The 14,313-nt window shown below is 31.0% G+C and overlaps 2 protein-coding genes across 2 annotated transcripts in view; one reads left to right on the forward strand and one right to left on the reverse strand.

Moving 5' to 3' along the window:
* Positions 1–7,605: 7,605 nt before the first annotated feature.
* Positions 7,606–12,284, reverse strand: LOC146995324 (uncharacterized). The gene is made up of 3 exons (XM_085823323.1): positions 12,016–12,284; positions 11,127–11,280; positions 7,606–8,059 (listed from the first exon to the last, which is right to left on the reverse strand). Exons 1-3 carry the CDS (start codon positions 12,164–12,166, stop codon positions 7,606–7,608), a joined length of 759 nt encoding a protein of 252 aa, XP_085679449.1. The 5' UTR covers positions 12,167–12,284.
* A 111-nt stretch (positions 12,285–12,395) lies between these two features.
* Positions 12,396–14,313, forward strand: part of LOC118183159 (solute carrier organic anion transporter family member 74D-like) — a 31,349-nt gene continuing 29,431 nt past the window's right edge. Inside the window, exons 1-2 of the mRNA XM_035352602.2 lie at positions 12,396–13,449; positions 13,561–13,647. Of these exons, the coding sequence (XP_035208493.1) occupies positions 12,828–13,449; positions 13,561–13,647 (709 nt within the window). The 5' untranslated portion in view covers positions 12,396–12,827. The remainder of the gene's footprint in view (positions 13,450–13,560; positions 13,648–14,313) is intronic.

Here is a 14,313-nt window from a genome sequence, read left to right on the forward strand (position 1 = left end):
AAAATTTAATTTTATTTTACATTATCTTTATAAAGACTATACAAAGTGCTGAGGAAAATAAAGAAGAGATGTGTTATTGTTCGGACAAAGCAGTGGTTGCCTCATTAGCTCCTTTCACCATTGTTAGAAGATCCTTCTCTCTTTCCTAAACTCAAAAGATACATATATATCTATTTAAATTTAGATTGCGTTTAATGCGTTTTAAATAAACAATAAAAAGTATAGAAAATATTGATAAATATCAAAACTTGAGTAAAAGTAGCTTTTACATTCATAAACTAAAACTAAATACTCAACAGGTTGCTCAACAACTGCATCCGCCTAAAACAATGAAATTCTTAGCCAAGGAGATTTCCCTCTGGTTGATAACTTGTGGGGTAAAAAATCCCCTTCCATAGAAACATCAGGTAACTATCTTCCTGAGACATCTTCTTTTATCTTTTCTTTACTTTTAACATCAATCAACTCTGCTTGAATCTTATTGGATCTCCGTTACGCTCAAAATTTGTCCGATGCGATTTGTTGTCGTCATTTAAAATATTTCTAATGTCAGACATGTTGTTATCATTGATAATGTTCTGCTGTAGCTTGCTGGTGCTGCATCAGGGTGAATTCATTAAATTAAAGTTTTCACCCTACTCCATTTTTCACAAATCTCGTGGATCAGAGAACTCAGTTTATCTTCTTCTGGCCTCTCTTTCTTTGAAGCCATTTCTCTATAATTCTTTTTACTTTTGCCTCTGAAGTTGTTTCAGTTCTCTTTTCCTGGCAATTTCATAGATGGGGGGCGGAGCAAGGGGAAGCATATGATCTGAGCGCAGCATTCATGGGGGGGGGCCAGATCGATGTTCCTCATTACATTTTGGCAAACAGAAGGGGGAGAGACATCTTCATTTGGGCCAGGACTCTGGAAACCCTAGCTACGTCACTGCTTGTTGGACTCATTTTTTGATCTTCTAATAATCCTCCTTTCTTTATTGTTAACTTCTAAGCTCGTGGTATTTCCTAGACATACAATACCAAAAAACAAAAAAGTCCTCACTGACAAACTCTTTGCCTGCAACGCAAACTGGCCATAATTTTTCAGGCAAAATTTATGGGCCTGTAAATCATTTGCTGCCATGCTTTGTTATGAGAGTTAAGACATAGAAAATATTAATATGAAGTTTCTAGAAATCTCTGAATATAAAATGAATAAAACATGTTAAATGTTATCTCAAAATATCTTTTAAAGTCAATTACAGAAAACTAAAGTGTTCATCGTCTAAGACATGGCTTTCCTGAATCCCGGAACTGTAAATGACTGGTGTTCTGTTGACTGAAGATAAAATTTACTTCCTAGGATCTGAATCTTATTTCATTATTCACATATTTGTTCATCACAGTTTCATTGTTAGCAGGATTTTACTATGTAGGATTTGCATTCTTTTTTAGTCTATACTGACTGCGAGTAAAATTTCTTATTTGCGACTAAATTCACTGTAAACAAATTTTTTAAAAATGTACTATTCGGGTGCTTCACGCTAAACGAGGAACGCAGTGGGCGAAGGTGCGGTTGTGTTTTGGAAATTCCTCTTCATTTTATTTCTTAACATACTTATTTGGAAGTTAAAACTGCTCAGAGATATATTTTCATTTACTTTATCAACACTGACTATCCTTACTATTCTCCATTAGTAGTAGAAAATGATAATCTTTTGCTTATGTCTCTTTTCCCTTCCAAGAATTTAAAATATTCTTTTATGGATATAATCTGAAATCGCATGGCCAAGGGAGGATGTTTTCCTTCCTTCTTCTTCATTTACTGCTCATCATTTATCATCTTAATATGTTTTATCCTTTTATATACATATAATTCGTTTCTATATAACGCCGTACCCACGCCATAGCACGGGACTTTATTTCTCCTCACCCCCACTCTATTGATGAGAAAAGAAGAGCTTTTTTACTTGGTAGAGACCGTAATTCGTTGATCTTCAGTATTTGCTGCAAGAGAGGGAAGAAAGAATTGTTTGCTCGTTGAAATTAATGAATTTATTAATGTTGCTTACGAACATGGGGTGATATTTTTTCTCTTTTACTCATTCATTTATTTTTGTTATAAAAATTTCAGTACTTAGGATTTAAAAATTGTATTCCGTTCGCAGGATGATTATTGCATCATGAAAATTAGAGCCGTTCCTTAAGCTGCACTTATGCATTCATGCTTTAATATTATTTTTATTTTTGCTCTATGATTGTTGAAGTTTTACTTGGAAGCGCTTAAGCTGGTTTTTCTTGATCATATTCTGTCTTTTTTTTTTTTTTTTTTTTTTTTTTTGTTGTTGTTGTTGTTGTTGTTGCTGTTGTTGTAACTACTGGGAATTTTTGTGGCTGTAAAGATCCTGGTATTTTAAAGTTATGCGATGATTTCGTGATGTTGATCATTGGCTCAAAATATTTAGTACTTTTATCTAAAGTTGACGCTTTACTGTAGGTTCTAACTTATTACTATTCACTTTGAAAGCAGCTGTGTATAGATCCCCCTTTGATATGTTACGTAAGGCGTTACGTTCGAACAATGGCTAGCTCAGAAGGGATTCGTAAGTCATCTACCCGATGAATTAACAGCTATCTTGTCATAAATGGAGTACTTCATTTAAACTTAAGCAAAAAGATTTATTTACACATAAAGACAAGTTAAAAGAATATAAAATATTTATCTAGCTACAATATCTATCTAGCCACATCATGCAAACATCGTGCTTAACTAACTAAACCGGAACTGTTCGTTTTCCTCTGGCGTCCCATGACGTCAGTCTCTATCTGGCTTTTTATTCGCTGGCGTAGTGATGCCATTCCCAACACCCTTCTCTATCTATCTCTTTCTCTTTATTTTTAGTTTAATTTTTAATTTTTTTAATGATGGGGTCTCTAACTGTGTATGAATATCTACTTTTGCCTGCTGCTGTGTTTTAAAAAATACATGGAAATCTACTTTTTTTGTCTGACGTTGTGTTTCTTTCTTGCTGTTGTGTCTCATGGTTGAATCCATGTTCAAACTTCCTCTCCTATTTTTTCTTTTCTGTCTTGGCTGAACGTGAACATCCGGACTAGATTTTAAAATGTTATCCATCCCTCTTTTCTTTTTTTCTTCAAATAACTTGAGTATATTTAAAGAGTTTTCAAAGCGCCACACTTCTGATCAGAGGGGGGGGGGCTAGCTTCGTTTATTCCTCTTATAAAAGCAAATGTTCAGGAGTGCTCAATTATTGGAATGAAACATCACAATACTTATTATCTTTATTTATATTAAGTTAATATTTTCAACTTCTTCAATTTTGACACACTGTTCATTGCCCGTTAGGATACATTCATGTTAAGGTAGTTTAGTGCTTCTCTTTCCAGTCTAGACCCCTTAGGCAAGGAGAATCTCCTTAGAGATTCTTTGCCTTAGGCTCTTTTATGGACGTTTTCTTGGTTTTTCGGATTGGAAACTTAAAAACAATCCAGCTTCCCTTAAAAAGACACAAATCACACCTCTCTTTCTATGTAGTAATTCGCAGAGTACGTAATAAATAAATAAATGGAATAAATAAAATTCCACTTCTAAAGGCCCGTTTACACTAGCGGAACTTGATCCCAAGAAACGTACGCTAACGTTAAGTTGTTACTCCCAAGGATCCCACCCGTTTACACTTGTAAGTCTCAAAGCCTAAGAATTACTACCCCCAACCAATCAAGTCGCTTTGATTTGCGCATGGGCAATATTTCCTATTTTGGGGTACAATGTCGAAAGTTTGCAGTAGAATGTCTAAAGTTAAAAAAGCTGAAGAAAGAAAGCGCGTTATGCATTTGAGAAGTAATTTAATATGTATGTATTTGCTGTACAAAAGCGTTTGCGTTCCAAGGCGGGAATGGGTTCGGTCAATATTTCAAGAGCGAGATACGTATTCCGCTCATGCAGTATTGTTTCCGTCACTGAGGCAGAAGTACCCAGAATTATTTTTCAATTATACTCGAATGACGGTAAGTTATTTTTATTTTTTAGCAAAACCTGAAAGTAAAAATTGAAGGAAAGACTGTCAAATATTTCTTTTTATATATCAGTAAATTAGTAATTTTTTTCCTTAGTAATTTATACTAAGGAAATAGGATTAATGATTACATTGCGATTTAATTACCGACAAAATGATTTTTTATATAATTATGGACTAGCATTAGTTATAACTAATTAGTTTAATTGGTTTATTAAGCGCATTATTAATGAAGGTTGTTTATAATTCGATTACCTTAATGAAACGTAATATCAGATTGAGTATAATGTAAAATTACTAGATGTGCCAGATGTTGGACAGTCAACATTTTAATGCACTATCGTGTATTAGGATATGTTCCTTTGTTAGAAAATACCCAGCATTCTGTATCCGTAGATTTTTTAATTATTACTGTCATGAATTTTATTAGTATTGCTTCACTTTGTCATGAAAATACTTTTGTAGAACCAGAAATATAAAATAATTAGGCTTTTAAATAATATATTCTAGAGAATTTGGGAGATCCATAAAAAGACTTGCTTTTAAAAGATTTTCTGCATTCCTGTTCCACCTGTGTTTTATATTTGACAAATGAGCAATAAAATTAAATCATGTAAATATTTTAAAAAATCATTTTTGGAGAATATTGTAGTAATATGATGAAAAACACTTAACCTCTAAAAGAATGTAAGAATAATTGTATCAAAATAGATTATTTAATGAAATTCTACTACCTGAAAAATTAAGCAATTGTTAGAGTATAAGAGTGAAATTGAAATGGAGAGTAATTTTCCTTTTAATCAGAATTATCATATTTTATTTTTTCAAATTTATAAGATAAATAACTGAATATTTTTCACTGATCATAATTGCAGCAACACAGTATATATTTTGGCAATATAAGTATATAGTGATGCCCCTCATGTTGAGCACCTTCAATAATCAAAAGTATTCCTGAGAATATAAACAAACATTGGTAATGACAATCACAGATAACTATATTCTCTGAAGGTTGCTATAATATCCCGTCGGTGGCTAAATAAATAAAAACACTGAACATTAATTGTTCAATACCTGATGAAAGGGTTTAGAACACAGGCATTTTGTGCATATCTGTCCAAGATATAAATGTAAATTAATTTACCTTAAAAAATCTTCCTGATAACATTAGTGTTACCATTAAGCAGGTAACCCTAGTGTGTGGTGCATAATCAAATAATCATGTTGAAAGTTATCACCTTCCCAGAAGGCTAAAATCATTTCTAATTATGGAGTTTATGTTATTTTTGTTAATAACATAAGAGTAATCGCTAAAAGTGTTAATTGTTAGAAATAGTAAGATTATACTTCAAGCAATTTTTCAAGACAACAAAATTATTTTCTCTTACTTTGGCTAATCATTTTAGCACAATATAAACTATTTTGCGTTTGTTTTTATATTAATTAGATAATTAAATACAGTTCTGATGTTCAATTTACTCATAAGTATAATATTATTGAATTTACATGTAGGGAGAACAATATGATCATCTTCTTCATTTACTGCAAGATAAACTACAGAAGCAAGAAACACGTTTTAGGAAATCAATTTCAGCGTCTGAGAGACTTGCCATCTGTTTAAGGTAAATATAAATATATACATTTGTTTTGAAAGCAGTGTCGACGCTATACAATTTACCGCCTGGTGCAAACTCCACAAATCTGAAATTCTGCCACCTGATTCCTTCCTAAATTCTAATAATTTTGTCATCTGGTGTGGTCACACTGGTTGCCTATGCTCTGGCACCAGCTCTATTTGAAAGTCTTTATTACATCTAATTCCAGTTTTGTGTAGTATATATAATTGAAAATTAATGTTCTTGTCAGAACATTTTATACTTCTGTCTAACTGAACTTTTTAAAATTCATATTTTTTTTTAAATTTGTAATGCATTTAAAAAATTATGAATAAGAACATAATTTTATCAAAATAAGTTACATAAATAAAGCATTTATTTTCTGTGGTTTAATAATAAGAAAGAAAATTGCAATCTCTTTGAAACTGAACCCCCCCCCCAAAAAAAAAGAACCTTTTTTAAAACTTGCATACTGCTACAGATTGCCCTTTGTTCATTTTTAAACATGTTTTTAAAACTGCAAAAATTTAATTATTGATTCAGAATGTTTTTGTAGATTTCTAGCATCTGGAACTAATTATACAGACCTGGCATACACTTTCCGTGTTTCTAAATCTTCAGTTTCACATATTATTCGAGAGACCTGTGATGTCATATGGCAAGTCTTACAGCCACTGGTTATGGCTATACCAGCATCACCAGATGAATGGGCTGTAATAGCAGAAGGTTTTGCATATGAATGGAATTTTCCCAACTGTGTTGGTGCAATCGATGGTATGTATTATGTCTTGCATTCCATATTTATTTGTCAGTGAGTACTTTTGAAATACAAAAACTGCATTATATTAAAATTAGGCAAATGAAGATTCTTTTCAAAGATAAATATAAAATATTACAGAATCATCTAACTTGATATATGAGCTGTCTTAAAATATCAAAAGACTGGAATTGTTTCATAATAAATAAATGAAAATGTGAAATGAAAAACAAATTTTAATATAAAAAGGAATTTTTTTGCAAGTTTCTAATTTAAGAACTTTTTTAAGAACTGAATTTATTATTGGAAAAAGTATTTATATTAATTTTTATCATTAAAGTGTATATTATTTTTCTTTAGGCAATTAATAATTATTGCTTTTTTTTTCCTTGTAGGTAAGCATATCAGAATACAAGCTCCACCGTCAGCTGGATCAACATATTATAATTATAAGGGCTATAACAGCATAGTCCTAATGGCAGTGGCAGATGCTAGTTACACTTTCCTTTATGTTGATTCAGGCAACTATGGACGCATCAGTGATGGTGGAATTTTCAGTAACTGTTCACTAGGTAAAGCTTTGGTTAGTGAAACTTTGTTTTCATTGCCAAATCCAACACCATTATTAAATAGTGATCGAGTTTTGCCTTTTGTATTTGTTGGAGATGAGGCTTTTCCACTCAGGAAAAATATTTTACGCCCTTATCCTGGCAAATTTCTGTCGAATGAAAGAAACATTTTTAATTACAGACTTTCTCGAGCAAGGAGGTGCATTGAAAATGCTTTCGGCATATTGGCGTCTAGGTGGAGAGTACTTCGTACTGAAATTGCCCTGAACCCAGAGCATGCTAATAAAGTAAGTTTTGGCATGCTGTTGCCTTCATAATTACTTAATGAAAAATGAGTTGGGAAAGGCAGCTAAGAAATACTGTCCAGTGAACTTTGCTGATTCTCTTCTTTCAAATGCCACCATTAAAGAAGGTATGTGGAGAACAAAAGAATTTACATGGCAACCTCTTGGCCGTCTAGGGGCCAATAATTCATCCCGTGCTGCATCTGCAGTTCGAGATAATTTTTGTGAATATTTTTCTGCAGAAGGAGCAGTACCATGCCAAGAAAGGAAAGCATTTCTTGTGTAAATTTATTTTTTGAAAATATTTATGAAATATGTAAATAAAACAATAAAACAACTGATTAGTGTTATGTACAAATAATTTCATTTATTTCTTGCCATAATTTGTAAAAATTGTATTTTCGTTTCCAATTTTTTTTCATCGGTCATTTTTTTCAAATCACTATGGAGACTCAATAAAAATAGTTTATCATCATCGTCATCATCATTTTCACATCGATGGTGATTTTTTAAATATTTATTTGTTTCATCAATAACAGAAAGCAATGAACTTTCAACTGTTTCTTTCTTTTTTCTTTTCTTCCCTCTAGGAATATTTTCATCATTATTATTTGAATTAGTGTTATCTAAGATTTGTCTGGAGCTTGATGCAGGTGATAAAGGTGATTCACATGAGGGCATAATGTGAATAACAGATGGCTCCACATATTCAGGTTCTGTCGAATATTCAATATTATCTGAAGACTCGGAGACAACAGATTCTACTGTGAAATTAAGCTCCTCGAATTCTTTGTTTCCTTGAAAGTTTGTCTGTGTCCTGTTTAGAAAGAAAACAAGGAAAAAAATCAAATGCATATGAAAAATATTTTTAATACATTAATGATTATTTTGTGATACAAAGTAATTAGGTAGTGAAATAAGCAAATTTAGAATCTTATTTGTTACTGCATTAAATAGCTTATTTTTTAATTTTTATTACTTATGAACTGCAGACAATTTAAATAGATCTTAAAATTTAGCATGAAAAATAATGTAAACCAAGAGTCTTCTTGCTTCAGTGTGATTACCTGAAACTAAAAAGCCTTTTTTTGTTAATTTGAATTATAACATCCCATTGGATTCTTTTCTTACATAATATTTTGTGTTAATTAATATTTGCAAGAATAATTTCTAAAAAAATACAGTTTGTTACATCCAGTTGTATGGGGTAATTCCTAGTCATTACGTTCTTGGAGCAATACTGGATCACATTTTGTTTTTAATTAAAATAATATTTTATCAAATATGGGGAGGGGTAAAATCATCATCACTCTTTGAATCTTTTGTACTGCAATATACAACCAAATTGTCATATTTACTCACTAATAATTTTATCGTACAAATATGGAGAAGGCAAAATGACATGAATAATTTATTTTTCGACGTATGGTGCAAAATAAATAAGGTGTATTAGATACATTTAATTAAATTACATACATTACTGCAATAATTTATTATATGCATTAAATTATTATTACATATATGATTATATTATTCATTGAATTATATGTACACAGCATCGAGGTTTGCCGATTTCGCCTCATGCAAAGATTTCGGATTGCAGCGTTAGAATCACTGTTGCTGTAAAATGTCAACAGCTTTTCTTTATTTTTCCGTATATCATACACAATCATGTCGCAATTCCATGCCATTCTGCTATATAGAGGAGTAGCACCTGCCTCCATCTTTTACAGAATTTGCACTTTTTGCGTTACTGTCAATGCAACGTGTTTACGTTTTTCAAAGTTGCAAGCAGTAAAATCATGAGTGTGTTTCTTATCTGTCATTGTATTAACAAGGACTGAAATTTAAAATATTCTTAATTTATCCACAAAACATCAGGATAAAAAAAAAAGGCAGCACTAAACAATCTTGTGAAAATAACAAAGCTCAGAAAATACAACAACGTGAATCATGAACTTGAACAAAGAGTGAATCGTCTGCTTTTTTACCTCGATGCAGATTAGAAGGAAAAAAACTTATCTTTTTTCTTAAACTTTTTATGTCAATAATTTGGTATTTCCATTATGACTCATTATTATTCAGTTATTATGACGTCATTATTCGGTAAGTATTTTTTCTTCGATATTTCGTACTCAATGTTGTGGTTTCCGAAACCAAGAAACTCAGAATATAAACTGAATGCTTATATTCTGAGAGGCAACGCGGATTTCAGGAGTTGGCGGATTTTCGGTATTTGCCTGTATTTGTAGACATTAAGATGAAAAAATGGAACAGATTATTGGACGTGGAATCGCATCTCAGATTAAAATTAACAACCAGGGAACAAAATTATGACAATCTGTCATCTCAGCACAAACAGTTTCATCCTTCTCATTAATCCAAATAAATGTTATTTATAATGTAACATTTATTTATATTAATGCCATAGAAAATCAAATTTATAGTAGTGAAGATGAGCGGGATTATGAGTTAAATAACATGGCTGTAAATATTACTATTGGAGGCTGCAATTTAACAGTTGTGATGACAGTAGTGTTTTTGACAGTAACAATAATGTAGTATGCCCTAAATAGAGATGACTTTAAATGACTTCATATAGTAATTATAAAGAAATCAATATTTTAGATGAAAAAGAAGAATCTCTTGCCTTCATTGAAGAAATTTTGAATATGCATACAAAGCCCTTACGTAATAAATGAAAATATTGAGCCACTAATAACTCTTATTTCTTTTTATAGAAACACAATCACAAGAGAATTTTATCAAATTTTTTGTATCTTACAGTTTAAGACAATTTTATATAATCTTGGCTTACACATTTCACATTCTATAAATAAAAAAAGATCACTATACTTTGGGGACTGTTTTGAAAAATTTCATGCCATGAAAGATTTTAACAGTTAATTCAGTAATAAAGTATTGCAACTTCATTTTTTAATTCAGTTTCAAATATACTTTTGTATTTATTTTCATTATGAATTAATGTAATAATTTAAGCACAACTCCTTGATCTGATGGTATATATTATGATAATTAATCCCAGGCTTTATGTATTAAGTGCAAAGTAACTTCATAAAATTAAAGCAGGTATGCATAATCTCAAACACTAACTTCTGAACATCAAAATGGTCAGTAACACATCAGTTTTGAACTGTGTGAGTACAGAAATAAGGGCATCAACTATAGAGGGATAAACTATAAAAAGAAATTGGCCACAAAAAGAAAAAAAAAAAAAAAAAAACATATACAGACGAGTCTTCATCAAAATATTTAGAAACTCAGCTTTCAAAGGAAAGAGCAAGTGCTTTGTTTATATTATGCATATGCTGTACTTTGTTAATAAGTTTACATTGCAAAAATATTGGCCTATTTTTAATTGGGAAGATTAAAAAAGTACAGAACAGCAAAGTTTCTACAACATTTTTTAAGGGTAAGAACTTCAGTTGGCCCAAACACGTTAGAAAAAAACTATAATGTGTAATACAGTTTTATTACAACACATTTACAAGGTGTTAAACCATTCATAACGAGTGATGAGGCAATAAATGTTAAAAAAAAAAATTGTGTAGGAGAAGTTTTTGTTTTCCAGAGCGTAAATATTTGGATAGAATTTGAGTTATGGCAAAGCATATCTGCCTAAGGGGAGGAATTTCTTAAGTAAATTGGTTTATATCCACATATGTGACTATCTAACATATTTAATAAATTTATATCAATAAAGTTACAATTTTTGATTGCTAGTCAACCTAGGATAACTCCAAATAATCCATTTATGCTTTATAATATTACAGACTACTAACAAGAAAGATTGTATTTTGTTAATATGAAAATTTATCATTTTATATTTAACATAACTAAATAATTTGGTTCTGAATATTTACCTTTGATGGCGGATACATGGATCCAAAAATGATATTTGGGGCATCAGATGCCATTGCTGCTCTGCAGACTCGGCACTAGCTCCACTTTTGCATTTTGTTTTTCTTCGGCTATATTGCTTACGCAGATTCTGCCACCGGTAAGTAACCTCTTCAACTGTGAAATTAAAAAAAAATATAGCTGAAATTTTAATTCAACCACTGTAATTAATTACTGTTTAATTATTAATATTTTATGCAAACAATTATACTAATTATATGAGATTCAAAATGTATCCATACGAAAATGAAATATGGATCTTATATATTTATATATATGGATATTTATATATTTAGGGATTTTTTATGTATTTCGGAATAAACATTTGCATGAGAAATGAAGAAAATGTATTTTTGAAAATTGAGGAGGAAAACTTTAATCAAATTTTTACTACTGTTGATCTTCACACTTACTACTTTTACTTGGTACTTCTTCTCATAAGCCTTCAGTAACATGTTGCAAAAAAGAAGAGCAAACTAATGTAAAGACAATAGCTAAAATTATGTAATCATCTGAATTGCTATAATTTGGGAAAAATTTTAAATATATATAATTGAAGGTTGCTGCATATAATTTTCATAGAACAGTGTACATTTAGATACATTTTAAAGCAGTTAATAAACTTTAATTTTAAAAAATCCATCTACTGAGCTTATTTAAATTTTATGAAACTCAGATTTTCAGAAATGTTCTAAAATGCTATAATTTAACATATGTCAACAAATTTTATCGTGTAATCGTTATTAAACCTATTTTGTACTTGAACAATTGCGTTAGTCGAAAGAGAACTAGAATAAAAGAGAGCACATTGCAATCCGAAAGGAGCAAAAAAATAAATAAATGGATACATACCATCTCGGTTCAGTCTTTCGGCAACCAGTAGCCAAGCAACGTCTTGTCCTCTTTTCATTCGATATTCTTTTTTTCTATTATCCCATAAAATCGGATGTTGTTGTACTTCTGCAATTAATTTGCAGTCAGACGTAGTCAAATCTTCCGCCATGTTTTTCGCTTAAAGCATCAACAAAACCCTCGTGATAGTTTGTAAGTCTGTGATTGGCCAAAGCTTTCATCTCATAGGTTCGGAGTTAAAATTTTCCATCTCTTGGGTTTACGTCAATTCCCTTTGAAGATTAACCGCTCGACTTAGGTTACGTTTCTTAGGACGTTAGCTTACGCTTCTTGGGACCAAAGTTCCGCTAATGTAAACGGGCCTTAAGCTGTGCTTTCCTTTCGCCCTGCGGGCAGAAAGACTTAATGAAAGCAAAACATGAAATCGGTCTAATTTTGAAATGTGCAAACATTGTGCCCATCTGTGCTCAGCAATCAATAATATAATTTTCGTCACTATGGCAAACAACAATAAAATAGCCTTTCTTAATACACTCTGAGGATTGGTTTATACGAACAAACATCAGTTATGTGTGTTTTCTTAAACCTTACGCTGATTTGATTTGTTCTGTAGATATGTTAGCAATTTCGGCATTTGCGTTGTTTCATTCTTTTGCCACATTCTAATTATGTATTCTATTTTAGAAGTATTGGTGTTAGTAACGTACTCAATCTGAAGTGTAACTTGTTGTTGTGTGAAATTATTAGCTGTTATGGTTTTCAATAACTGAAAGCAGAACTTAACCTGTAACTCGAAACTGGTTTATTTTAGAATGGATGTTATTGAACCACTATCGAATAGCGAGGAAGCGGCTAAATCCGAAGACACAAAGAATACATTATGCGGTATCTGCAACTACACTCCAAATTGGCTTCAAAGGTTTGCCACATCAAAATGTTATCTATTATTTTATTCTCTTACGGGAGTTTTGCAAGGAGCTTACGTTACTTATTTCATAGGAATTTTATCAACCTTAGAGAAACGTTTTTCGTTTGACAGCCAGGTTACAGGAATTATCATGATTGCTGACAATCTCAGTCCAATATTTTTCAGTGTGTTAAGTTATTATGCTAAAGATGTACACCAGCCTTTATTGATAGCATTTGGTATGATGCTTTCTGTTATAAGTTGTATTGTGAGTTGTCTGCCGTATTTTTTCTTTGGTTCGGAAGTAACATTATCTCATAATGCTTTTGTAAAAAAAATTCAGTTATGTAACGAAAATTTGGGACATGAGAATTGTAATTATGCTGTAGAATCTCAAAATAACTTTGCCATAATAATTTTGTTTATTGCAAATTTTTTGAATGGTTTTGCATCTATGACATATTACACATTTGGCATTGTGTATTTAGATGATAATGTGAAAAAGAAAGACTCTCCTTTATATATAGGTATTTACTGTTAATTTACGTTTTTATGTTATGTTTATTCAATTATATTTAGCTTTGCAGTTTAGTTATTTTTATTACTATTGAATGTAATATTAAAATAATTTCTTGTAGGAACAACTTACGCTATGAAAATATTTGGACCAACTTTGGGCTTTATGCTTTCCTCCTTTACACTTCAGTATTACGAAAATCCATTTAGTAAGTACTTCAAGAATGTATTAAAAAATCTTCTGTAATTTTAAGTAAATTCACTGAGATGCTTTTGTTAGATTTTAGAGCAATACAACACTATATCCTATAAAAAGTAACGGTACTATTTGGTTTCGAGGGCCGTAAAAAATCGCCAAACTATCGTTGATGCCAATGCTGCCACAAATAATTGCGGCAAGAAAGGAAGTATAATAACTATTTAAGATTGATATTTTAATTTAAATGAAGGTTAATTTCAGATAATACTTTTTTATTATTATAATATATATGAAAAAGGCTAAACATGACTGAATGGAAGCATAAGAGTAAACTATTTCAGATCATTATTATAATTTATATAAAAATTGCTAAACATAACTGAATCACTATTTCACTAGCCTGCATCACTATTTCACTACTGACTTATCGCTAAAGCATAATTTCATTTCGTTGTTTGTTCAAACGTAATTTTCTATAATGAATGATGTTTTTTCTTTGAAAATATTCTCGGTAAAGTGCAGAATTGCTCACTTATTTGTTTGCCGCTTTTTACAAGGGTAAAAAGAATTGCATTTTTGTCAATTTTCTTTTACTTTTTAAGTGAAAATAGGTCGATGTGTACATAGATAAAGTCAAGGATGTGTGCAGTGCCATTTTTATGCAATTCTAAGATTT

This window comes from Stegodyphus dumicola, chromosome 9 (genome assembly GCF_044657685.1).
Source record: "Stegodyphus dumicola isolate Sdum_Otavi_A_Nest chromosome 9, ASM4465768v1".
Classification (NCBI taxonomy): domain Eukaryota; kingdom Metazoa; phylum Arthropoda; class Arachnida; order Araneae; family Eresidae; genus Stegodyphus; species Stegodyphus dumicola.

Excerpts from the sequence above, each read along its gene's own strand:
- LOC146995324 (XM_085823323.1), bottom strand. The coding sequence starts at position 12,166 with ATGGCGGAAGATTTGACTACGTCTGACTGCAAATTAATTGCAGAAGTA. Across the intron at positions 11,281-12,015 it reads CGAAAGACTGAACCGAGATG|TTGAAGAGGTTACTTACCGG; the intron begins GTATGTATCCAT and ends TTAATTTCACAG. Across the intron at positions 8,060-11,126 it reads CCATGTATCCGCCATCAAAG|GACACAGACAAACTTTCAAG; the intron begins GTAAATATTCAG and ends CTTTCTAAACAG.